The 27,198-nt window shown below is 39.3% G+C and overlaps 1 protein-coding gene across 1 annotated transcript in view; it reads right to left on the bottom strand.

Moving 5' to 3' along the window:
• The window catches only part of plxnc1 (plexin C1), a 175,217-nt gene extending 148,960 nt beyond the window's left edge, over nucleotides 1-26,257 (bottom strand). The window contains exon 1 of the mRNA XM_051931202.1: nucleotides 26,085-26,257. Coding sequence (XP_051787162.1) covers nucleotides 26,085-26,222 — 138 coding nt within the window. The 5' untranslated portion in view covers nucleotides 26,223-26,257. The remainder of the gene's footprint in view (nucleotides 1-26,084) is intronic.
• Between the last annotated feature and the right edge of the window lie 941 nt (nucleotides 26,258-27,198).

The following is a 27,198-nucleotide window of genomic DNA, read 5'->3' as shown; positions in this document are numbered from 1 at the left end:
GGTGGTCAGAGAAAGCCTGGATGTGCACAGAATAATCCTCCAGAAGGATATCCACCACTGCAACAATCCACTAATCTGGGCTATATGACAAAATGGCCAGACTGAAGGCTCTCCTAAGTCAAATGCACTTGGAGATTGCAAAAAGGCACCTAAAAGAATTTGAGACTGAGAGAAACAAGATTTTATGATCTGATGAAACCAAGATTAGAGTCATGTCTGGAGGAAACCAGGCACCACTCATTACCTGCACAATACCATTCCAATGGTGAAATATAATGGTGGCAACGTCATTGAGCTTGAGGGAAAGCTGAACAGAGCAAAGTACAGATATATCCTTAATGAAAACCTGTTCTAGAGTGTTCTATACCTCAGACTAGGCCATAACTTCACCTTCCAACACAGCAATGACCTTAAGCACAACGCAAAAACAACACAGGAATGGCTTAGTGACAATTCTGGGAATGTCAGTAAGTGACCAATGCAAAGTCCAGACTTCTGATCATCTCTGGAGAAACCTGAAAATAGCTGTCTATCGATGGTCTCCATCCAACCTGACAGAGTTTGAAAGTATCTGCAGAGAAGAATGGCAAAAAAAACCCAAACCCAGGTGTGCAAGGCTTGTTAACATGTCTAAAATCTGCTTTGTCATTCTGGGGTATTTGGGTGTTGTTTGATATTGGGGAATAATTAATATAAGCGATTGAAGCAAAAGGCTGCAACAAAACAAAATGTGAAAAAAATGACAGGGTTTCAAAACTTTCTGAATCCACTTTAGATACAGATATATAATTCATTCTTAAACCTGCCTAACTCAATTTAGGGTCATAGGGACTATCCAAACAGCTTCAAGCATAAAGGAGGAAAGGGCGACCCTAAAGAGGACCTGTTAAATGGTTAATCATCTCATTAAAAAAAATAAATGTTTGCTCCATTAGTTTGTTTGGCTCTGACTCTGTAATGATAGCTTGGGCTTCAGTTTTAACTGTCATACCAGGGTATAATGTGAGTGTTCTAGCCATCAGATTGGTCATTTTTACAGATAAGTCTTTCGATTATTTTAGTCTAGGTTGGAATCAAAGTTAACTTATGCTTGTTATTTTTTTCAAGGTATTGTAATACAGGTTCTTCAAAAAAAGAAGTACATTATTCATCATTTGTTTCAAGTGGCATTTATCAAGCAGATCCCCACTACAAATAATTTTTCCTGAAGTCTGCTTTATACAAAAAAGCTACACTAAAAAAACTTTTATTTGTAATACAATCTTTAGAAACATCCTCAAAATACTTCAGATGAGCACTGATGCAGCTTTTGTCTAACTTTAATTAGTTTACGTTTTCAGATTAATTTAATTCATTCTTAAGATTGTTTAAAATATAATCCAGTGGGTAATCAATTGTAGTAATATATATATTTTATTTACTCGAGTGATTTAAATTGGATTTTTGCAGCTGATTGATATAGATGTTTTAATTTGTTTTATAAACAACCTAAGATTATATTTTCTAACCAATCCTTCTGGTGCATATCAGGTCCAAAGCAGGAAACGGCCTCAGTCAGAGCACCAGGCCATCAACGTGGCCAGTTTGGAATCAACTATTACTGGAACCTTTGAGGATGTGGGAGAAAAAGCAGAGGACCTTGGGAAAATCCCATGCAACTTCTCAGACAACAACCAAGCTGAAGATCTGAAGCCAGGGTGATGGATCTGCCAATATTGCACATGTAAGAAAAAGTTACTGACCGAAAACAATTTGCAGAATTAAAAATACTAGAAATCAAAATGCATGTACAATATTTCATTTAATCTAAATTTACAATGAGTGTAGGTACAATAATAGGATAATACAGGGAATATCAGAATAAGTAAATGAAATGACTGACAGAGCATTCTAAAATTAATAAGCATTGAGTTACATGTAGTACACAGTGTTAGCATTAAAGCCATAAATGCACTGACAATATATTTTCCTTGTTAAATGCTGCAGTGGGGAGGGATTTCTAAAAAGTACAAATAATAATTAAAAATACAAAACACAGTAACTTTTATGATGTATTCAAGTTTGATCTTCAAGGAGGAATGGACAAAAAGCATTGCTGCTTTTTGGTACACCATCGGCAACCACTGGGAGAACAGTCTGAACAGCTTAATCAAAAAGAGGGAAAAAAAAAACAAAAAACAAAGAATATTAGGATGACAAACTTTATATACTCATTTAAGTCAGTGTTTAATAACATGAAAATCAGTTTGTAACAAAGTAAGATTATTCAATTATAACTGACTGATTGGCAAACTTAATATATTACTTCAAAATGCAGTTTACTGTGAAGTTGAAAAGAAATCTTAACTGAACAAGTCCTATGGTTGGTTTAACTTAAGAAAAAAATAAATATATGCTGTATAATGTACATCCATTCATATACTGAATATGTTCAATACAATTGTACAATCACAGAGTGCCAGACCATATCCTAGCAGTACTGGGAGTTAGGTGGAAACTAGCCCTGAACAGTAGGCCACTGAAAAGCACTTTCATACACACCCACATTTCTGATAGTGAGCCACTTCTGAATTTTTACAAATCAAACATGTACATGTCTATGATGGAGGAGCAAAACTGGGCTTCCGAAGAGAGAAACCCACACAGACACTGGGAATACATGTAAAGTCCATGCTGGATGGCATTCTAATCCATTCTTTATTATGTGTCAAATATAAATTTGAAATATTGTACTTCTGCAAACGTAAGAGATGGTTATTCAGTAGTGTTCACTGAACATTATATTTATTGAAGTTGTACCACTTACTGTGAAGTGATTATTGATCCAGAAGAGGAGTCTACACTTAAAGTTTCAATGATATTCAATGAATCAATCCTGAAATTAAGTTTGATACATAAACCTGAAAGAAACAACACAAAATGTAATCGTAAAATTCTAATATCTGGAACAAAATGAAAGTGAGCAATGCAACTGTGTATAAATACTGTCAAACACACACGCTTAAGGGGCACCATCAAAGTTATGACAATTTAAGCACTAAATCTCAGAGACATTTGCAGGTGCAGTTGCTAACATCTCCTTCCTTTTCATTTAGAGACCACAACACAACTGACATAACTTCCTCCATCAGGCCAAAAGCCCCGCCCCTTCTGTCTCGTGCTCAATATAAGTACGCACCAAAGTTTAAGCAGACAGTCATGAATGAACCTGCAAATGAGAGTGACGAAGCTCCCCCTGTTGTACTGTCTTACGTTTCTGTTAAAAGCATAGACTGCTCTTCCTTTCTTTTTCTTGATTTGACACCCTTATTAATTGGGGTTATACTTGTGGAGGTTCTTAATACTTTATTAAAGAATAATATTTAGGACAAAGACACAATTTTCAGTACCTTGATTTACCCTTATACTCCACAATTTAAAATTACAAATCAAACAATTCAAATGTGATTAAAATGAACATTGCAGAATTTAAGGGTATTTGCATATATTTCAGTCACATCTTGTAGGAGTGACAACACTTTTTTATAAATTCCCCCCATTTCAGAGCACCATAATGTTTGGGACATAGCAATGCTAGGTATATTAAAACAGTCATGTTCAGTACTTTGTTGCATATCCCTTGCATGCAACGACTGTTTGAAGTCTAAGATTCATAGACATTCCATGGTGCTGTCCCAAGCATCATGGAGGGCACTGTACAAAAGGACTCTCCAGAATATGTATGAAGGAGTGTTTACATAACATGCAGGCACCAGGGATTTTCCTTAAGCATTTACTGCTTTGATCTGCTTATGTGTTGAGTTATGAGATAAAAGACCAATTTTCTGGTGAATGTTATTTTTCTGATGATATTGTGCTGTGTAGGATCGGAAATAAGCCCATTGAGAGGAAGTTAGAAGAATGGAGAAGGGCTTTGGAAGATTAAAGAGGATTAAAGATAAATAGGAAGAAGACAGAATATTTGAGGTTTAATGATGTTCAGGTTTCAGGAGATAGTGTGCAGTGAGAGCCATTCAAAGGAGTGGATGAGTTTAAATATCCAGGATTAGTTGTAGCCCATGATGTAAAATTAGAAGCAGAGATAACCCACAGAGTGCAATGTGGATTGAACAATTGGAAGAATGTTTCAGGAGTGTTGTGTGGCTGAAGAATTAAGACAAGTTTCAAGGTAATGTTTTTAAGACAGTGGTAAGACCTGCAATGATGCATGGAGCATAGACATGGGAAGTAAACATAGTGCAGAAATAAGAAAGTTGAGATTGATTTATGGAGTTACAAATGAGGACAGAATAAAAAAAAACAAGACAATCAGGGGTACACCAAAATTGGGAGAGACATCTAAGAAGCACATGTGATGAAGAGAGACAATGTATATGTGGGCAAAAGAGTGATGGAAATGGAAGTACAAGTGAAGGGAAAGTGGGGAGACAGAAGCAGAGATGGGTAGATAAAGTAAAAGAAAATTAGAAGGAAAAGTGTTGACTGGGGAGGGAGTGCAGGATGAAAGATGTATGGGGAAGGTTCATCAGGCACATTGAGTCCACACAGAAGTGAGTAAAGATGAACAGGAAGAAGTTTTATTATTAGCTTTATTAGAAGAAGTAGCAGTGGTAGAAATACAAATATTGAACTGATATAGTGGGATTCAATAATTTTATTCATAGATTTAAATTTATAAAATTTAAAAAGTAATTTAAAAAGGTGATAATGATCATACAAGAGCTTCTCCTTTCTTTTTTAACCAAGTGTTACAATCTACTGACCTTTTAAAGGAAGTTTCACACTTGGAAAGCTGCAAGAACAGTTGGGAAATGACACGTTTTCTTCTTCACAAAGAACATTGTCATTGTTAAGTATAGATACTTGACAGCTGAATGATTTGTTCCCACTGTAGTGGACAGACACCTGAGCCTTCATATTAAATGAAAGAACCTATGAAAATAAACATGACAGCAAAAAGAATGAACACAGATAATAGACCACCAAATATTTTAAATGTTATGATGCAAAAGAGTTTATTACCTGCTCAGTTCCATTTTTGGCTTTGGTAACTTCATATGACATCATTTGTGTTGAATCAGGGAGTGTATTTGGTATGGAAACCCAGATTGCATGGGAAGCTTTACATTCACTTAAAAATGTACATCTATAAAAACAAAAAAACAAGGATAATAATACAGACATGGCATTAGAACAGGGGTGCCCAACTCCAGTCCTCGAGGGACGCCGTGGTTGCCGGTTTTCATTCTAACCCTTTTCTTAATTAGTGATCTGTTTTTGCTGCTAATTAACTTCTTTTGAATTAATTTTAATTGACTTGGTTTTTAAGAAATGTTCCCTGAATTTCTTCATCATTCCTCTGAATTGTTTCATTTCTTTCCTTAAATGGCACCCAAACAGAAGTGAAATGTGAAGTGAGTGAGCCAACAGGAGACCAATTAAGTCAGGGCCTCAAACTCCAACCAATTTAACTCCAACCAGTTGCTTAATGAGGCTCTGATTCTTGTCATTAATTAAACCCGTTCTTTAATTCCATGGCTGGTTGCTCCTCTTATTGTGCAATAGCAGACATTTCCGAAATTGTGGATTTTCTCTTTTCTAAGAGCAGATCAGCATTCCTGAGACCTTCATATTTCTTTATTTTCAGATATTGTATGATGGTCACAGTTTGCTGGTCCTCTTTTGGCTCATTGTGTATCTCATTATTGTTTGGCTGCTAATTAAGGAAAAAGAAACAATTGAGGGGTCTAAGTCTTCAAAAGCAAGTCAAATAAAATGAATTCAAAAGAAGTTAATGAGCAGCAAAAACAGGTCACTAATTAAGAAAAGGGTTAGAATGAAAACCTGCAGCCACTGCGGCCCTCCAGGACTGGAGTTGGGCACCCCTGCATTAAAGATTACATGTTTGGTGGCTGAGAAGCATCATTTGAAAACCTTGATTTTCAAATTTGCTAAATTATTATTAAATTGTGAAAAAGTAAATGTATATTTTACAATACAAACAGAATAACATAAAATCCTCACAACCACTTAATTCAATTCAGAGTAGTAGGGCAAGAACCCTGGAAAGGGCACAAGTCCATTACAGGACCCTTTTACACACACAGGGGAAAGTTACAATTAACTTAATGCACACATCTTTCGGTATATGGGGAATAAAAATTGCAGGAAGAATTGTTCAAACTCCACATGGACAACATGGTGCAGAATTAAAACATATGTTATTGTATCTGCAAGATGGATGAGAACAGTGCTCTTTGTAAACTGACAGTGAAGAATTCTCTACCAGCACTGTGCTCTTTCTGCTCAAATGTCACTAAGATGGCTGACATGCAATAGTTATTTTCTTTTCATTCTGAAATCACAGAATATCCACATGTGGTGATGAGTGAACCCCACTAAATTTGCTAAGTGAAATCGTGAAAATGTTCCCAAACATTCTCCAACTGACCAAAATGGACTGAAGTCAAATCAAAAGAAGAAATTTAATTAGTTTTAAGTTGATTAAACTTGTGGACTGGTCTGTTAAGTGTCTCTGCCAACTGTGCTGGACAGATTATTGTGTGCAGAAATGTAACCTGAGCTGTAAGATAGAAGTAATAACCACTGCACCACCGTGCCTCCCAGATGTAAACTTAATAATGTTAAAATATCTCAACAGTGAAAGTTCTTGCATTAATCTGCCTGTTCCCTTACATACCCAGTTGTAACCTTAGATCCTCTAATCATGGCTTGCTTATTAAAATTAAAATTAAAATTACTACTTTAGATGAACAATGTATTAAAACTATAAAAACAGATTATAGTTTAAACAAAAAATACACACAGAGCGGCGCTAATAAAAATAACTTAGTTCCTATTCCAAATATCAATAACGCACATAGTATTCATCTCTGCCCCTCCGAAACATTAAATATGGCTCTATGAAATGTTAGAGCTTTAACTAACAAGACGTTTTTTATCAACGATCTTATTAGTGATAAAAAAAATAGATTTTATTGCACTAAGTGAAACGTGACTTACTGTAGCTCAGATGGCGCAGCTAGGGTTGCCACCCATCCTTTAAAATACGGAATCGTCCCGTATTTGAGAATGAAATTGCGCGTCCCGTTTTGAATCAATACGGGACAGGATTTGTCCCGTATTTTTTTTAATCATTTTTTTTAAAGCAGCGTCTCATGCAAATCATCCCACACGCATTTTATGAAGATGCCTCCTTTCCTACTTTGATTGGGTAATACTTGATGTCATCGTTAGTTTGATTGGTCTTTTTAACTGTCCAGTGAGGAGGGCGGGTCTTTTAAGTAGAGTCTGCAAAGTGTTGGCACTGGGATGTGGCACCCGCTGCAGTATGCGTCCCTTATTTTTTTGTATTAAAAGTGGTAACCCTAGGCGCAGCTGTTCTAATCGAATCTGCGCCACCGGATTACAGTTTTACTTGTGAGCCACTCGTGCGGGTGGCGGCTTAGCAAACATTTACTCATACCGGTTAAAATGTAAAGATGTCAGTTTAGGTAAATTCAAATCCTTTGAGTATGTCGCTGTTGTTATCCATGTTATCCAAGTTATCCATGGAGATTCTCAAGTTCTAGTATTATCCGTGTATAGACCTCCAAAATTCAACGCGTCTTTCTTTGAGGAATTCTCAGACTTAATGTCAATTTTAATTACGAACTATGACACACTCTTAATAGTCGGCGACTTTAACTTTCATAAGAATTTATGAACCTCCTGGACTCTTTTGATTTGAGACAGCTCTTTAATCAGCCTACACATAAAGCAGGCCATACGTTAGACTTAGTAATTACTAAAGGACTAAAAGTTGATATAAAGCAGGTCATTGATACGGGTCTATCAGACCATTTTCTTCTACTTTTTAATATAGAAATAATGATAGAAAACACTCATGAGAAGCATATTGTTAAAAAACGCTTCTTTGACTCATCAGCAGCTTTAAAACTTACAAACATTCTAAGCAATCAGTCCGTTTATAGTGCCAACTATAATAGTGAGGAGAATGTAAATAGTAAGGTGGAAAGATTTAATACTAAAGTGAGGGCTGCTGTTGACCTGGTTGCACCTGAAAAGACAGTTAAAAAATTTTCTAGCATTGTTATACCATGGAAGACCCAAAGAGTGTCTGATTTAAAGAGAACATGCCGTAGAGCTGAGCGTAAATGGAGGAAGACTAAACTAACTATCCACTATGAAATATTAAAAGTTAAAATAACAGAATACAATAACCCCAGTCCATCTTGAGAGGCGCTGCTATTTCTCTAAGATTATAAATAACAATGCTAGTAATCCCAGAGTCTTATTCTCTACGATTGATTGTCTGTTAAACCCAAGTAACTCAAAGGAATGCATCCTAAGTACTTCCAGTAAAACCTGTGAGGCTAATTGCTGTATTTTTCAATCAAAAAATTAATGATATTAGAAATAACATAGTATATCTCCCCAATACTAAGGATCCTCCTAAACCCCAGTATTCCGTTCTAAACAAATTAAACTCTTTCACTAGGATAGATTTACCTGATTTACATAAAATAATTTCTCAAATGAAACCCTCCACCTGCCTCCTTGACCCAATACCAACAAATTTTTTCAAAGAGGTATCGGGCGTGCTAATTGATAATGTTCTTGACATAGTAAATTCGTCATTAGATACGGGGGTCTTCCCAGACTGTCTTAAGACTGCTGTAGTTAAACCCCTACTTAAGAAAAATAATCTCGACCCCTCTGCTCTTGAAAATTTTAGACCCATCTCTAACCTACCTTTCTTAAGTAAAATTCTAGAGAAGGCAGTCATTATGCAGTTAAATGAGCACCTCAATAAACATGCTATTCTTGATAAATTTCAGTCAGGTTTTAGAACAAATCACAGCACAGAAACTGCACTCATTAAAGTAGTCAATGACTTGCGGGTAAATGCAGACAGAGGCCATTTATCTTTTCTCATTCTCTTAGATCTGAATGCTGCATTTGACACCATCGATCATAATATTCTTAGAAATCGCCTTAGTCAGTGGGTGGGCCTCTCTGGCAGTGTCTTAAATTGGTTTGAATCCTACCTGGCAGGGAGAAAATTCTTTATTAGTTGTGGTAATTACAACTCAAAGACACATGATATCCTATATGGTGTTCCACAAGGCTCTATCCTGGGTCTGTTGCTCTTCTCAATCTACATGCTTCCATTAGGTCAGATTATCTCAGGGCACAACATGAGCTACCATAGCTATGCTGATGACACACAGCTGTATTTATCAATTGCACCTGATGACCCCGATTCTCTTGATTCACTAACACAATGTCTAACTTGTATCTCAGAATGGATGAATAGTAACTTTCTCAAGTTAAATAAAGAGAAAACTGAAATCTTATTGATTGGCAATAATGGATACAACGAGGCTATTAGAAATAAACTGGATACATTAGGATTAAAAGTCAAAACGGAGGTAAAAAGCTTAGGGGTAACTGTTGACTGTAATCTAAATTTTAAATCGCATATTCACTTAAGAAACATAGCAAAAGTTAGACCTTTTATATCATTGAAAGATGCTGAGAAATTAGTTCACACATTTGTTTTCAATTGACTAGATTACTGTAACGCACTCCTCTCAGGACTACCCAAAAAAGACATAAATTGTTTGCAACTAGTGCAGAATGCAGCTGCTAGAATCCTAACCAGGAAAAGAAAATCTGAGTACATCTCTCCAGTGGTTACCTGTGTCATTCAGGATTGACTTCAAAATTCTGCTTATGGTTTATAAAGCCTTAAATAATCTCGCCCCATCTTATATATCAGAATGTCTGACGTCTTATATTCCAAATCGCAACCTCAGATCCTCAACTGTCTCCTTAGAATTCCAAGAGCAAAACTTAACAGAAGTGGTGAGGCGGCCTTCTGCTGTTATGCACCTAAAATCTGGAATAGCCTGCCAATAGGAATTCGCCAGGCTAATACAGTGGAGCACTTTAAAAAACTGCTGAAAACACATTACTTTAACATGGCCTTCTCATACCTTCACTGTAATTTAATCCTGAAACTCTGTATATCCAATTCATTATAATAACTTTTCATGGTGGCTCTAAAATCTGTTCTAACCCCTACTCTCTCTTCTGTTTCCTTTTCCGGTGTCCTATTGGTGGTGGCTTGTGCCACCACCATCTACCCAAAGCACCATGATGTTCCAACAATGATGGATGGATTAAAAGCCAAAAGTCTATATGACCATCAGCATCAAGTGACTCCGTGAGAACCCTAACTACAAAGAGGACTATTTCATTTATGTTAGGTAGAATGCCCAGAGGGGACTGGGCGGTCTCGTGGCCTGGAACCCCTACAGATTTTATTTTTTTTCTCCAGCCTTCTGGAGTTTTTTTTTTTGTTTTTTCTGTCCACCCTGGCCATCGGACCTTACTCCTTTTCTATGTTAACTAATGTTGTCTTATTTTAATTTCTTATTTTGTCTATTATTTTTCTTTTCTTCATTATGTAAAGCACTTTGAGCTACTTTTTGTATGAAAATGTGCTATATAAATAAATGTTGTTGTTGTTGTTATTTAAGAGCTAAGTATAAAATAAGTGTTGCATTAGCATTTTGCTGTTATGCATCACAAATCTGGAATGTTACCAATTGAGACACACTAGGCTAACATCATGGATCATTTTGAAAAAAAAAACCTACTAAAAACCCATTTTTCTATTTTGACTTTGTTGTAACTGCATTTTATCTGTATTCTTAATAGACAATATAGACATAGAATTATCATATTCTGCAGGGATTTGCAAACTTTACTAATCTCTACTTTTCTCTGCTCCTAAAAACCCACTTTTTAAATTTAGCTTTTTAACTCTTTGAGGGCTGAATATTTTTTCCAATAAACTTGGTTTTCTGAAAAGCACACAGAGCAATGGTTTCACACACAAATCAACATAAAACGTCTGCTGCTATGTGCTGTGGCTGCTGTTGGCGCATGTTTGGCATCGGCTGTGCTGGAACACCTTGATGGTCAGCAGGAATACACGGTGGGCTGGCTGCCTGGCTGTCTTTTCACAACAGGTGGGCGGAGCGGTGGCAGTCGCAGTGTGACACAATATGGTTTGTACGTCTTGTCATCATATGTTGTGGTCCTCCCAGGCGAACATTGCAGTAGGCGCATCAGCTACACGAAAGTGTTCAGCACCACGATCAGCTGCGGACCGATCAGATGATGCTGGTACCTCACTTTCGTTTTCGATATCCATCTCCAGAGCACTTGCATCAAACTCAGAGTCCGACAAGTCAGAGTCCTATTCAACGAAATTACGTAAAAGGTCCACTGAGTATTTTGCTTTGGACACTCGCTTTGGTCTCTCGCCAGATGTCAATGCCATTTTAGAGGTTGTTTGCTCTTCACTACTCATGCACGAGTAGAGAAAATCAGCAAAGCTATGTAGCTTTTCTTCTAGGAAAGAGTCGAACTAAAACGTAACGGTGAGTTTTGTTGCAGTTTACAGCTGATTACTGTCCTCTACCCCTGAATTTTGACAAAAGTCGACATCAGCCCTGAAAGGGTTAATAGCTTCATTTTACTGTAGTTCTATTTTTAATAGATTGTATATGCATACAAACATCACATTATTTTGGGATTTGCAACCAAAATTAATCTATACTCTTTTCTGCAGACTTTTCCGTTTTTTATTTTGTTGCCATCTTGTGCTACCACCACCTGATCAAAGTACTGTGCAGCTACTTTTGATGTTGGAATTAAAATGGATACTCCCAACTGTCAGTAAGACCCTCTGTATTAAATCTTCTAGGATAAAGCTTAAAATACAATAAGGAAGTACTTGGGCACGCTTATGTTGAGTAGAATGTTCATTGGGAGCTGGCCAGTCTGTTGACCTTTGAACTCCTTCAGATTTTCAACAATCCTGCAGTCATCTGGCTATAGCATTAGGCTTATCATTAGAGACTTAAAAAAACCTATATATATTGTATAAGGACTCTACTTTTTTGTTACTTTTATATATGTGCAATGTTAGTGCATATTGATTTATTGTGAACTACTATTTTCAAAATGTCATTTATGAAATCTTGCAAAGCACTTTGAGCTGCATTCTGTCTATCTATCTATCTATCTATCTATCTATCTATCTATCTATCTATCTATCTATCTATCTATCTATCTATCTATCTATCTATCTATCTTCTTTATTTTTTTAGCAGTATACTTTAATTTTATTAAATTTTTTTAAATCAAATAACACTCCATACACATAACTCGAGTTTTACATAAAGAAAACAAAAGGTTTGAACCAAATCAACCCCCACCCCTGAGAAAGACAGCTAGGCCAGCAATGTAAAACTTTATGCTAGTAAAGACAAATGAATAGATAAAACAATAAATGAATAAAGATAAATGGAGCTAAAAGGGGAGAGAACCTGCTTCCTCAATTTAAATGCTTATTCCGAAATGTTACTGATTAGATCCCGCCAGGTTCTGAAAAGGTTTTGTACAGATCCTCTTTTATTTTTTCCAATTTCAAATAATATATAACATCAGTTACCCACTGACTTAGAATAGGAGAGTTAGGATTCTTCCAGTTGAGCAAGATCAGTCTACGTGCCAGTAGTGTAGTAAAGGCAACTACAGTTTGTTTGCCACTTTAAGTCCATCTGGGAGTAACACAGCTGTTATTGGATTAGGAGGGATTGGGACACCAAGGCTGTCTGAAAGGCATTTAAAGATTTTAATCCAAATTGATGTTAATTTGGTGCCCGCCCAAAACATGTGACCCAGTAAGACCAGAGCTTAATTGCAGCGTTTGCAGGTTGGATCTTGCCCTGGAAACATTTTGGACAATTTTAAATGAAAGAGATGCGCTCGATATATAATTTTAAATTGAATAATTCTATGCTTTGCGCATATGGAGCTAGAGTGAATTCTGTGCATTGCTACTTTCCACTCCTTTTCTGATATGTTGAGGGAGAGATCCTTTTCTCACTGTTCTTTTGGATCTTTGAAAGGGAGGGACTGTAATATGGTTTTATATATTACAGAAATGCTGTCTGAGTTACTGAGCAATATTTTTTCCGGTACTGTATAGAGTTTGGTGGGAGGTGAGGAAAATTGGACAGGTTCTGTTTAACAAAGTTTCAGATTTGAAGGTAGTGAAAGAAATGTGTTGCTGGTAAGTTAAATTTAGAGTGTAATTGTTCATAGGATGCAAAAACATTGTCTATGTACAGATCTCTAAGTGATTTAATCCCGGATGTTTTCCAGGTATTAAAAATTGCGTACGTTTGAGAGGATTAAAAAGGTAGTTCTGGTGCAGAGGTGCCAAATATAAAAGCTTCTCTATCTTAAAATACTTCCTACATTGGTTCCATATTCTGATCGAGTGAAGCACAATTGGGTTGTTAGTATATTGGTGATAACTTGCATTTATTGGGGTACAAAGAAAAGAATATAAAGATGTAATGCAGGATTTTATTTTTATTGCGGACCAAGCCTGTGTATGTTCGTCTGTTTCTGTCCATGTCCAGGTTTTAATAGTTTGTATGTTTGCTGCCAAGTAATAAAATTGAAAGTTAGTTAGAGCCATGCTGCCTTCCGACTTAGGTCTTTGTAGGGTCGCCCTTTGGATACGTGGATGTCTTGAATTCCAGATAAATGAGTTTATGGTTGAGTCTAATTTCTTAAAAAATTATCTATTGATATATATTTGAATGTTTTGAAATCTTAACAACATTAATTCTTCCAGCTAAAGTGAGATGAAGGGTTGACCATCTATGTAAGTCTTGCTTACTTTTTTCCATACAGTCGGCAAAATTTTGTTGATAAAGAGCTTTATGTTTACTTGTGAATTTACAAGTGAATTGTGAAGCACATCTTCGATGATTAAAGGGAAGGTGTCCAATCTAATATTGTATGCTTGAGAATTCATTAGGAAGAGCACACTTTTATTCAAATTAATCTGGGACCAGAAATCTTTTGAAATTCTGTTAGTGCTGTTAAGACTGCAGGCACAGTATTTTGTGAGCCTGATATATACAGTACCATATCATCTGCATGTAGAGAAACTTTCTGTTCCAGTCCTTCTCTGATAATCCCCTTTATCTCATAAGCATTTCGACAGTGAACTGCCAGTGGTTCAATGGCGATTGCAAAAAGCAGTGGTTAAAAGGGTCATCTTTGTCTGGTACCACGTTCTAGCTTAAAGTAGTCTGAATTGATGTTGTTAATATAAACTGAAGCTTCTGGATTGGTATACAGTAATTTGATCCATGCACAAATGTTCGGGCCAAACCCAAATTTCTTCAATGTAGTGAAAAGGTAGTTCCATTCAACCATGTCAAATGTTTTTTCTGCATCAAATGATAATAATATCTCCAGGGTGTTTGACTTTGTTGTTGAAAATATTACATCAAACAGGCATTGAAGATTGGAAGCTAAGTGTATCTATCTATCTTCTTGAGATATGTGCCTAGGAGGGAGTAGGCAGCCTATTGGCTTGGGTCTCAGAACTGTCATTGAGGTGTATGTCGGTGACCTCCTATTAGAACTAACTAAAAACCAAAGACCCCCATGACCCCAAACAAATAGGTTTGTTATCTCCAGGGTTTCCTCTCCTCCACTGTCATCTGGCCATAGTTTAACAATATTATTAATATTATTGACAATATTATTAAAGTTACTGACATATTATTGTGTTACTGTATGTTTATGGTAATCTGTTTCATTGCATTATACAGAATGTAATTTATAAACTGGAATCATGATGAGAAGAAACAAAGAGGGAAAAATCTTTATAGTAAGAGGATTCATTAGCCGGGATGTTTTTGTGGTTGTCTCTCCCTACTGATTGCTTAGGAGGACATCTAAATAAAGAAGAGCCAAGGAAACAGTCATAAATTTAATCAGCTCTACAATATAGTTGTTTATCATCTTAAAGCATTGACCCTAGTGCTTCCAGCTGCAACTTTCAAAATCCACAAACAAAAACAGGACACATCTGTATGGTTATGATACAATTTTGAATAACAAGTCTGTGTCAGTTTAAATGTATTAAAAGCCCTAAATGTTTATATTTCAGTGAGAGGAGTGCATACAACTGCTGGAAAACCGTCTTGTTAATCTCTCTCACTCTCGTTGATATCAGTTATTGAAGTTTTCTGTTGAGCTTCTCCGGCCTCTAAGCGTTTTTTTTTTCTGTCTGCTTCTGAGAGACTCACCTAACATAATGAATCTGTTGGGGCAAAGGACATGCAAGCATATCGCACTGAACCCCTTCACAGATTCAGTGCTAAAGTGTGTTAAGTTAACCTTAGGGCTCAGGATCACAAAACATTATATAGTTTACCATACTGGTCATATGTCATGAGTCAGAGCACTGAACAGACCACCTAATGCAAAGGTACAAGAACATGTGAACTTGCAAAGCAAATGCAGTCAATGAGCAGGCTGAACCTAATTTTCTAAATCTTTAAATCATCAGTTCAAACAACTGTGCAGTCCTGCCACCATAACTCAGACTTGTTTTTTCCTATCAGTTCCAATACAGATAACAAAAAGTTTAATGGTGACCAATACATTGTGAATTGACCAGGCATGGGGATGGCAGGTAATGACAAGTACACCTTTCACACATGGTCTGGTAAGTGATTCACACACTTGTATTAGACTTACCTCAGTAGACTTGTGCACCATCCACAGTGAGGATCCTGAGCCGACCAGCATGATCTCATTGAGGAATACTTCTCACAATTAGCTACTTTAATTCTAGCAAACTGAAAGATATACCCATAAATACAAAATCAAGGCAGATAGATAGAGTTTGTTGGCAAATATACAAATAAACAAAAAAGTACCTCGTTCTTAGCAGCTGCATATATAAACATTTTCTCTGCTGGATCAAGCAACATCTTATAAAACACTGACCCTTGATTACTGAACTGATATAGAAAGACTAGGCAGCTGGTTTTCCTGTTCTTGTCCATGGAAATCTAAAAAGTACAAAATTTGTTGAGGAACGATTGAACACCACTTAAAATTAAAACAATGACTGCAATATACATTGAGGCAATCAGATATGCAATGAACTAATCTGTCACTTCCAAGGAGACCACTGACCTCAACAACATACCGACATCATCTATCTAGAGAACATTTTGCTGCTCCCTTTCTTTCTTTTATAAAATAATCTGGCAAACTTTTCAGCAATTTTATATAATAGGTACGTATATGGAAATTGCAAATTACATTTACCCATCAATCCATCTACTGATTTTCTAAACCTACCTATTTCAATGTAACATCATATAAAACTAGAGCCTGTGTATGGATCACTGGAGCAACAGTGATACTAATTCATATTTAACACAAAATAAAAAAAAAGCTTATTGCCACCCTGTTCAAGGCTGGTTCTGACTTTGTGTCCAATGCTCCCAGGAAACTTTCTATTTTAAATTTAGTGATTTTATTAAAACTAATATACAGTATAACTATACTATATATAATTATTGTACTCCAAAGGTAGAGTAAATTACTATATACATCATCAAATTATAAGGAAAACGCTACATGAATCATGGGGCACACTACATGAATATTACAGGGGATATTTCACCATCATAACACAGACCCCATTTTTTAATGAATTCAGTGGGTTTTTTGCATATTCTTTACCTTGAAAATACACCACAGTGGTGAGAAGCCAGTTAGTCTCTCAGTCATACTGTTAAGTAAGAAGACTGAAGAGCCACGCCAAAGGTGTATTCAGACAATCAAAAAAAAATAATTTATAACCTTTATAATAACAAGCAAATATGGTTTTAATGACCACACAAAAGCACAGCCTATACTGATGTCTGTTGCACCAATTAAAAAAATAAAATCACACACTAAAAGGGTTTGATTTTAAATAAAGAATTAGTACTTTAATACTCCCCATGACCCTGTGTTAGGATATAGCGGGTTGGACAATGACTGACTGACTACTTTAATACTTTCAAAAGGACTCAACCCTTCATTTATTGTATTTCTGTCAGGTTAAGCTCCAGCCACCGATCACCCTAAACCGTGTTTGCTGGATCTGGGAATATTTAATGGCATCCATTACTGAATCCAGTTCATACAATTCATGATCATAAAGCCTGTAGTCTGAACAGCATCAGGAGGAGGACGGGAACCAACTCTGGACAAGGCACCAGTGCATTACAGGTCCCACTCAGACATACACCAGCCATCACACTCATATTGGGTCACTTTAAAGTTGCAAATTAACCTAACCTGCATGTCTTTGAGATGTGGAAGGAAAAATCTGTTTCTCTCTGTGTCTGAGTGGGAAGCACAAACACCACATAAGCAGGGCTCAAGCTGGGATTCAAACCCAGGGTGCCAGGTGACATTCATATTTATTATAAGATAATTCAGGGCAGTAACTGAAAGGGTCAAAAGATATACCCTGCAGACCACTGTGACTATATGAATCATGTAGATGAAATCACTTCCACAGACATATGTCTTTATTCTGAAAAACAAGTCCTGGGGCATCCCTCACCTTTAGCACCTTCCCTTGTGCTGTTCCTATGAAGAGTATGGTCCACTGGTAGACTGAAGTTGCTGCAATAGCCGTCACGTCGGTATGGACAAGTGGAACAATGATGGGCTTCAGGTCAAGACAGTAAGGTCTCTGTGAAATAACGAGCAAATAAAAAAGCCTAAGCAAAGAAGAGTGACAAAGCACAGAGTGCACATTTTCTGAACAGTCTGTTTCAATTTGTGAGTTGAAAGTGAAAGACGCATACTTAACATTTAAAAAAATGTAGGCATGAATTAGTAACAAAGTATCAGGATGAAATCGGCATGCAAAGCAGGTACACATACAAACAGAATAAGCAATAAGGTACACACAACTGAAGAGGTGTGCATATCAATTAAAAGACATTAAGAAAATAGTCATCTAGCACATTTGTGCTTTACCCACTATATGATAATATGTCATGTTTGCCTATTACATTATTGGTGTTTTTAATGGCACATGGCAAATTCACACACATGTGGTCTTTTTGAAAAGCATAAGAAGAAAATTAAAAGTTTCAATATGATTTAACTCTGGCTTTTTTTTTAATTTCCATGTGCCAAGATTACCCAAAAATGTTAAATACAAGCAATTATATGAGCTGAATTTGGGGAAATCTATAGCATGTATATCCAAAAATATAGTGTACCTTTATTTTTACAGTGTTTCTTAAAATATGGTTTGGGTCGCGGACTTGCTTATCTCCACATGCTCGTGTGGTGAAATTAGCTGAGATCGTCCAAGCACAAATTCTATGTCGAGTGATGCAACGCATTACAACACCACTGACTCTCTCACAACCACTGAAACAATCAAACTGAGATAACGGAGATGCAAAGATGCATATAAGAAAGGGTAGAGGGCAGGGAATGTCACATGTCAAGCTTTTGAACTGAAGGAAGCACAGTGCCAGTTAAAAATGTTGAATTTAAAATAGCAGATGTGGCACAGGAATGTGATTATTTTCCAGGCTGTTTTGAAGTTGAGTGAATAGGGTAGTAGTATACATAATACATACTAAAAAACTATTCCAGTGGCCGTGGACAACTGCTCGGTACTTTGTGTTCGTTATTATGGCAAACATTGAATCTAAATCTCTAGACGAGGTGCAAAGAAGATTTTGCTTCAACATGCCTCAGCGAGAAGAATTCCTTCCTCGTAACACTGTTTTATTGAAGCTTATTCCCACCACTCAATAAAACAAAAAAATTATTGTGTTATTTTGCAAAGAAAAAATGCATTATTATTATTATTATTATTATTATTATTATTATTATTATTATTATTATTATTATTATTATTACAACATAGACAGAGTTATAATTCCTACCTTACAGCCCTAGAGCTTGCTGGGTGTTTACATTTTTTGCCTGTGCATTTCTGGATGAATTGGAACTGAATACTGGAAATGTGTCAGTCATACTTCTCAATAAACAAAATATGTTATTCTTTTATATGCTGTGAAGTAAAAAATATCCATCCCAATCCCCTGAAGATTCCAAGTATGAACATTGACCTCTGGTTTGGGAGTTGTCTTTCTCAGACCATCCTTCCATTACAAATCATCATCAAACATTCAGTATCTCGGTAGTACAATCTTTACATCTCTTCCAAAAAGCTATTTACTGAAGATATTTAATTTATCCATTCATTACATTGGGGGACAGGGCCTGAGGAAGTGATATCAGCTTGTCAACTGCCATCCGTGGATACAGATCCCGCAAACATGGAGACGTGTCTGTTCAATTTTTGTCATTTGATTGCACAGTGCACATGTGTTTATCCTCTTTTCTGCGTGCCTGATCAGGCTAACTAGAACTGCAGTAGTATCCTGGTCGGTAGATACACGGTAAATATTTCTGTTTTGTCTACATATTACTACATACTAATATTTCTGTTTTGTCTACATATATTGTTCTTTTTTGTTTTGTTTCACCTTATACAGTTTCCTGTATTAGGAATTTGTTAATTTTCACAAACCCCTTGGGGTCAGAGCATAGGGTCAGCCATTGTACTGCGTCCTTGGAGTAATTGCAGGTTAAGGGCCTTGCTCAAAGGCCCCAGCAGAACAGGATCTTTAACCATTTGGATACCAACACATATACTTAGCCTCAGAGCCACCACTCCAGCCTAAGAAGGTTTTCCAAGCCAAAGAACAAATTTCACAGAACTAAATGGTTCTTTGTCAAGCAATCAAGCTACAAGAAACTGTACAACCCAGTAAAGTACCATTAATGAACTTTTATTTTTAGGAGTGGGTAATGTGAAGGACATGTTTGTTGGACCATCGAGAACTGCAAGAACATGAAAAAATATACAAAGGTTTAGACAAACTGTAGACATTCAGAACTGATGCCAGTCAGTAGTGTTAATCATTTCCAATTGCACTGTTCAAGGAACTATTCATGACAATTTATCCTATCACCTGTATAAAATACAAACTCTGCATACATTTTTAGGAGTAATTTAGCTATTTTTTTACTCAGTTTATTAAATTGTTGAAGGAAAGCAGGGATATGTTGATGTATTTGTAATCTTATTTAGCATAAATACGCACAATACCTTGTAGCTGTCTGTAAGAAGGTAAATACAATTTTCTCTGTGATTCCCATAATGCTGGGATACAAAAATGTTGTAAACTTCTGCAGCCGTGACTGGGCTTCATTATCATCATCAGAATCAGTAACAATAGGCTCATGTCTTTGTGTAGCTGTATCCCTCACACATCAGATTACCATCCCCTCTGAACATGATGACATTCTCAGCATTTTTGTAGACCTTATGGGAATCACAGAGCAAATATGGGAAGTGGCTGTTTAGCAAGCTTCTTCACTGTAGAAAGGAGCCATTTTTTCCTTTACCTATTTCTTAATTCTTGTTCTGCACTCGCATGTATAGATTATCCTCATTTTATACAGATAGCAAAAAAGGCATTAGTGCTTGCGGTTATTTTGTTGATTTGGTAAATGTTGCTGTAAGAACTGAATACTAGTTCTTTTTCTGTTTAATGTCTGTAGTTCTTGCTGATCACTTTGCTCACATTTTATTACCCTTAATTATACTTACAAATGATTTGACCAAGACCTTAATGTGGGGTTAATGTTTTGGGTAAAAGGATCTTCAAGAAAATGTTTAAAAAGCCAAAGATGATAATTTGAAAGAAAGTAAACATACAGACTGATACTGTAATGACCATTTTCTGAGTTTTGTGTATGTTGAAAAGAACAACAAAACTGTGAATCACAAATCATTAACAATCACAATTGATTGTACAGATTCTTATGGCAACATGAGTCTGAAGTTGGATGCTTATTCACAGCTCCTTACTCGGCTGGCTACTTATTTGATTCCAGACAGCTACTTATTCACATATCTTGTGCAAAGCAGTTACTTACTCAATGGTAACAGAAGGACAGGTGACTTTGATAAATAAATGTTGCCCGGCCCAACATGGGGAATGAATGAGAGTTATTGTGATGGGTGAATGGCACTATAAATGGTTATATGTCACTGGGCCACCCCAGTTTTAACAGTTTCAAGAAAGGTATACAATGTTGGGCTGGGCAGAACCCAAATGCATTTAAACAAAATTATCTGTCTGTTCTCATAACTATAAAAATTAGGGTGGCCCAATGGCATTTAACCCTTTACGGAGCCCATTAAACTTCACAATTAATCCCATTCACTAGATATGAAATTATGCCAGTTTTGCCAGTGTACCCGCATTTGGTCTGGTAAAACTCAAATGTAATTAAACAAAGATATCTGCTTTTTCTCAAAACTGTGAAAATTGGGGTGGTCCAACTACATTTAACCCTTTACAGTATAGCCTTTAAACGGCAGAGTAAATGTCATTCATTAGATATTACAGTGTGCCAACTTTGCCAGTACTTTTGACTCAGTTATCCACCTGGGTCCGGGCAAATCTCAAATGCAAATTAATGAATGCATCTGTCTTTCCTTGCAAAATTGAGAAAACTCATCAAATCCATCCATCCATCCATCCATCCATTCTCTTCCGCTTATCCGAGGTCGGGTCGAGGGGGCAGCAGCTTGAGCAGAGATGCCCAGACTTCTCTCTCCCCAGCCACTTCTTCTAGCTTTTCCGGGGGAATCCCAAGGCGTTCCCAGGCCAGCCGGGAGACATAGTCCCTCAAGCGTGTCCTGGGTCTTCCCCGGGGCCTCCTCCCGGTTGGACGTGCCCAGAACACCTCACCAGGGAGGCGTCCAGGAGGCATCCTGATCAGAGGCCCGAGCCACCTCATCTGACTCCTCTCGATGCAGAGGAGCAGCGGCTCTACTCTGAGCCCCTCCCGGATGACTGAGCTTCTCACCCTATCTTTAAGGGAAAGCCCAGACACCCTGCGGAGGAAACTCATTTCAGCCGCTTGTATTTGCGATCTCGTTCTTTCGGTCACTACCCATAGCTCATGACCATAGGTGAGGGTAGGAACATAGATCAACTGGTAGATCGAGAGCTTCGCCTTGCGGCTCAGCTCCTTTTTCACCACGACAGACCGATGCAGAGCCCGCATTACTGCGGATGCCGCACCGATCCGCCTGTCGATCTCACGCTTCATTCTTCCCTCACTCGTGAACAAGATCCCGAGATACTTGAACTCCTCCACTTGGGGCAGGATCTCGCCACCAACCCTGAGAGGGCACTTCACCCTTTTCCCATCCCAGCCACTTCACACTCAGCTGCGAACCGATCCAGAGAGAGCTGAAGATCACGGCCTGATGAAGCAAACAGGACAACATCATCTGCAAAAAGCAGTGACCCAATCCTGAGTCCACCAAACCGGACCCCCTCAATGCCCTGGCTGCGCCTATAAATTCTGTCCATAAAAGTTATGAACAGAATTGGTGACAAAGGGCAGCCCTGGCGGAGTCCAACTGCCGATCGTACAGGGACCGAACAGCCCTTATCAGGGGGTCCGGTACCCCATACTCTCGGAGTACCCCCCACAGGATTCCCTGAGGGACACGGTCGAATGCCTTTTCCAAGTCCACAAAACACATGTTGACTGGTTGGGCAAACTCCCATGCACCCTCCAGGACCCTGCTAAGGGTGTAGAGCTGGTCCACTGTTCCACGACCAGGACGAAAACCACATTGTTCCTCCTGAATCCGAGGCTCGACTATCCGACAGACCCTCCTCTCCAGAAGCCCCGAATAGACTTTTCCAGGGAGGCTGAGGAGTGTGATCCCTCTGTAGTTGGAACACACCCTCTGGTCCCCCTTCTTAAAGAGGGGGACCACCACCCCGGTCTGCCAATCCAGAGGCACTGTTCCTGATGTCCATGCGATGTTGCAGAGATGTGTCAACCAAGACAGCCCTACAACATCCAGAGCCTTGAGGAACTCCGGGCGTATCTCATCCACCCCCGGGGCCCTGCCACCAAGGAGTTTTTTGACCACCTTGGTGACCTCAGTCCCAGAGATGGGGGAGCCCACCTCCAAGTCCCCAGGCTCTGCTTCATCATTGGAAGGCATGTTATTGGGATTGAGGAGGTCTTCGAAGTACTCCCCCCACCGACCCACAACGTCCCGAGTCGAGGTCAGCAGTGCACCATCCCCACCATATACAGTGTTGACACTGCACCGCTTCCCCCTCCTGAGATGCCGGATGGTGGAGCAGAATCTCCTCGAAGCCGTCCGAAAGTCATTCTCCATGGCCTCCCCAAACTCCTCCCACACCTGAGTTTTTGCCTCAGCAACCACCAAAGCTGCATTCCGCTTGGCCTGCCGGTACCTATCAGCTGCCTCCAGAGTCCCACAGGACAAAAGGGTCCTGTAGGACTCCTTCTTCAGCTTGACGGCATCCCTCACCACCGGTGTCCACCAACGAGTTCGGGGATTGCCGCCACGAAAGGCACCAACCACCTTACGGCCACAGCTCCAGTCAGCCACCTCAACAATAGAGGCACAGAACATGGCCCATTTGGATTCAATGTCCCCCACCTCCCTCGGGATGTGGTTGAAGTTCTGCCGGAGGTGGGAGTTGAAGCTACTTCTGACAGGGGACTCTGCCAGATGTTCCCAGCAGACCCTCACAACACGTTTGGGCCTACCAGGCCAGACCGGCATCCTCCCCCACCATCGAAGCCAACTCACCACCAGGTGGTGATCAGTTGACAGCTCCGCCCCTCTCTTCACCTGACTGTCCAAGACATGTGGCCGCAGGTCCGACGACACGACCACAAAGTCGATCATCGAACTGAGGCCTAGGGTGTCCTGGTGCCAAGTGCACATATAAACACCCCTATGCTTGAACATGGTGTTCGTTATGGACAATCCGTGATGAGCACAGAAATCCAATAACAAAACACCACTCGGGTTCAGATCAGGGGGGGCCATTCCTCCCAATCACGCCCTTCCAGGTCTCACTGTCATTGTCCACATGAGCATTGAAGTCTCCCAGCAGTACGAGGGAGTCCCCAGAAGGTATGCCCTCTAGCACCCCCTCCAGGGACTTAAAAAAGTGTGGGTACTCCGAACTGCTGTTTGGTGCATATGCACAAACAACAGTTAGGACCCATCCCCCCACCTGAAGGTGGAGGGAGGCTACCCACACCCGCTTGGCGCCTCTCACCGGGGGCAACTCCAGAGTGGTAGAGAGTCCAGCCCCTCTCAAGGAGATTGGTTCCACAGTCCAAGCTGTGCGTCGAGGTGAGTCCAACTATATCTAGCGCACTAGCTCAGGCTCCTTCCCCTGCAGAGAGGTGACATTCCACGTCCCAAGAGCCAGCTTCTGTAGCCCAGGATCGGACCGCCAAGGTCGCCGCCTTCGGCCACTACCCAACTCACACTGCACCCAACCTCCTTGGCCCCTCCCATAGGTGGTGAGCCCATGGGAATGGGGACCCACGTTGCCTCTTTCGGCTGTGCCCAGACGAGCCCCATGGGTGCATGCCCGGCCACCAGGCGCTCGCCATCGAGCCCCACCTCCAGGCCTGGCTCCAGAGGGGGGCCCCGGTGACCCGCGTCCGGGCAAGGGAAAACGCTGTCCAAAGTTTTGAGTAATCCTAGAATGTTTGTTTAACTGCTCTTTGTCTCATCCCTCACCTAGGACCAGTTTGCCTTGGGTGGCCCTACCAGGGGCATAAAGCCCCGGACAACAGAGCTCCTAGGATCATTGGGACACGCAAACCCCTCCACCACGATAAGGTGGCAGTTAAAGGAGGGGAAACCCATCAAATATCAAAGTAAAATTCTTTCATTAGATATTACGATGGGGAACCTTTGCCAGCCCATTTGACCCTATTCGCATTGGGCCGGACACATTTGAACTGCAAATCCACAAAGCCATTTTCTAACCCTGACACTTTTAAAATTAAGGTGGCCCAACGACATTCAACCCTTTATAGTGCCTTTTAAACATCACAGTAAATCTCATTCATTATTGGGCTGGACAAGAATCAACTGTTATTTCTCAAATGCATCTTTGTCTGTTACCATTGAATATGTAGCTATGTTGAATAAACAACTGATACACGTCGGAGGTGTTTGAAAAATGCATTTTATGTGTTTCCATGTGTATGTGTATGGAGGGGGGCAACAGAGGTCCTGATGTTCGGGGGCACCGTCGAGTCTTAATGTTGCCCTGATTAGCTGGACTGCTATAACAACCCGCGTATTGCTTGTGTCAGTTTAAGTCGGTTAATAAATTGAATGTGTGTAACATGCAATACTGTGCTAACTTGACCCAGATGTAATAAACACTTACACACATATCTCATACCTTTTGAAAACTGTGAAACACAGAGCCGTCCGTTTCCGAGCACTTCTCCTTCATGTTCTCCAGGTCGAAGAGCCCCAGCACCGTGTTGTCGGAATCTCCGGTGCGCCCCGCACTGAACACCCCGACCCAGAGAGCGGAGTCCCCGGAGCGCAGGAGCAGCGTGGAGGCGAGCAGCTTCGTTCTCGGCTTGTCGGCACAGCACGAGACTGACGTGTAATTTAAGGGCTTCAAAATCTGATTCTTGTATTCCAAACTAGTGTTCATCCTGAATATAGTCACGTTTGAATAACTTGAGTTAACTTGCATATTGCTTACAAAATAACTTATATTTTTTATTTGAAAGCCATCAACAAACTGCAGTAGGCCGACTCCTGGTATATCCTCACGTTTAATTGACGGTGTTAACCCACCGTCTTTTTCTTGCGCCGTAAACAAATCGACTGTGTGTTCTAAGTTTCTTAATGTGATCATTTCATCCGAAGTCTGCATAGATGTAGCAAATGCCCCCAGTGCCAGATATTTTTTACCATTACTGTCATAAATGAAGCCCACTACTGATCCATTGAGCTGCGTGGGGACAACGGATTTTTTCTTCCCCGTGATGTGTGAAACGTTGTGCAAATCTCTCACTTCACAGGCTCCTCCATCGCCCGTACCACAGAGCACGAGAGCGCCGTTGTCTTCCCACACCAGCAGGATCTTAACCCGATTAAACTGCGACTTGTCGAGGACGAGCGCCTCTTCCACCTCCACATTCAGACTGTGATTCACCTTGTAAAGAAAGTTATCTGTAGCCACAAAGATCTCCTTGGCACTGATCGCCAGGTTATTGACATCACTCCGGAATCTGCGCGTCTCCTGACAAGAAGTTTTTAAGCAGAGCAAAGCGAAGGCGACTATGAAAAACATGTTCGTTGTAGCAGCTTAACGATTCAGTTCTAGATTATTTCCTGCTTCATACTTGTTAATGAAGATTAAAGGCTTCTATGTGGTCTTTTTAACAGTATACAGTTTCCTGTTATTGTCTACTACTTGATGTACCAACATTGTGCAGCTGCATCTAAAGAACTGTGACAATGCAATGTTGTTGGTCTACGATATAAATGTGATTGGTTTTGCACATTTACAATGCATTTCAGCTAACCACGTTGGCTTAATGGACTGAATGATCTGATCTCATTTGTCAAATTTCTCATGTTCAGTAATTTAATAATAATGTTGTCTTGGGTGAAGGTTGATTCGTTTTGAATCTAGTTTCGTTAAACTTGACTTGCTTGTATGGATTGTTGTTTGATTCTAATAAAATTAATAAAATGTCAAAAATAATAATAATGTCTATAGACAGATAGATAGATAGATAGATAGATAGATAGATAGATAGATAGATAGATAGATAGATAGATAGATAGATAGATAGATACTTTATTAATCCCAATGGGAAATTCACATTCTGCAGCAGCAGCATACTGATACAATAAATAATATTAAATTAAAGAATGATAATAATACAGGTGAAAAACAGACAATAACTATGTATAATGTTAAATGTTAACGTTTACCCCCCCCGGATGGAATTAAAGAGTCGCATAGTTTGGGGGAGGAACGATCTTCTCAGTCTGTCAGTGGAGCAGGACAGTGACAGCAGTCTGTCGCTGAAGCTGCTCTTCTGTCTGGAGATGACACTGTTTAGTGGATGCAGTGGATTCTCCATAATTGATAGGAGCCTGCTGAGCGCCCTTCGCTCTGCCACAGATGTTAAACTTTCCAGCTCCATGCCAACAATAGAGCCTGCCTTCCTCACCAGTTTGTCCAGACATGAGGCGTCTTTCCTCTTAATGCTGCCTCCCCAGCACACCACTGCGTAGAAGAGGGCGCTCGCCACAAC

The sequence above is a fragment of the Erpetoichthys calabaricus genome, chromosome 1 (assembly GCF_900747795.2).
Source record: "Erpetoichthys calabaricus chromosome 1, fErpCal1.3, whole genome shotgun sequence".
NCBI classification, from domain to species: domain Eukaryota; kingdom Metazoa; phylum Chordata; class Cladistia; order Polypteriformes; family Polypteridae; genus Erpetoichthys; species Erpetoichthys calabaricus.
This window is presented reverse-complemented; position numbering and strand designations above follow the sequence as displayed.